This window comes from Montipora capricornis, chromosome 1, assembly GCF_036669925.1.
Source record: "Montipora capricornis isolate CH-2021 chromosome 1, ASM3666992v2, whole genome shotgun sequence".
NCBI lineage: Eukaryota > Metazoa > Cnidaria > Anthozoa > Scleractinia > Acroporidae > Montipora > Montipora capricornis.
Genome location: NC_090883.1, coordinates 39,396,273 through 39,396,634, shown reverse-complemented (window position 1 = coordinate 39,396,634; position 362 = coordinate 39,396,273). Strand labels below are relative to the sequence as shown.

At 44.2% G+C, this 362-nt stretch overlaps 1 protein-coding gene across 1 annotated transcript in view; it reads right to left on the bottom strand.

The window, feature by feature from the left end:
- The window catches only part of LOC138014918 (craniofacial development protein 2-like), a 417-nt gene continuing 55 nt past the window's right edge, over positions 1 to 362 (bottom strand). The window contains exon 1 of the mRNA XM_068861809.1: positions 1 to 362. This exon is cut by the window's right edge and continues 55 nt beyond it. Coding sequence (XP_068717910.1) covers positions 1 to 362 — 362 coding nt within the window.

The window sequence follows — 362 nt, the reverse complement described above, 5'->3', positions numbered from 1 at the left end:
TCACACAGCCGGCTTAACACGTCTTTCGCCATTATTGTTGATATATCCATAATCATGCGTACCCATCGTTCTTTCTTTATCAGTGTTATCCGTTCCAACTCTAGCATTAAGATCGCCAGTCACTTTTATCTCCTCCTCCTCTGCATCCTCTGTTGTTGCATAACAGACAATCACAGTCATTTTAACGAACTTGGAGTTGAATCTTACCTTGAGGAGCCTATCATTGATCGGCTTCCACTCCAAAATTGCTTTCTCTACCACCCTGTTGACAATGATGGCAACTCCATTGCTGTGATCAGTGGTTATCTGTTCAGCTGGAGAAGAGTATGGTGTGTGACCTGTAGAAAGCCACCTCCTTCCCG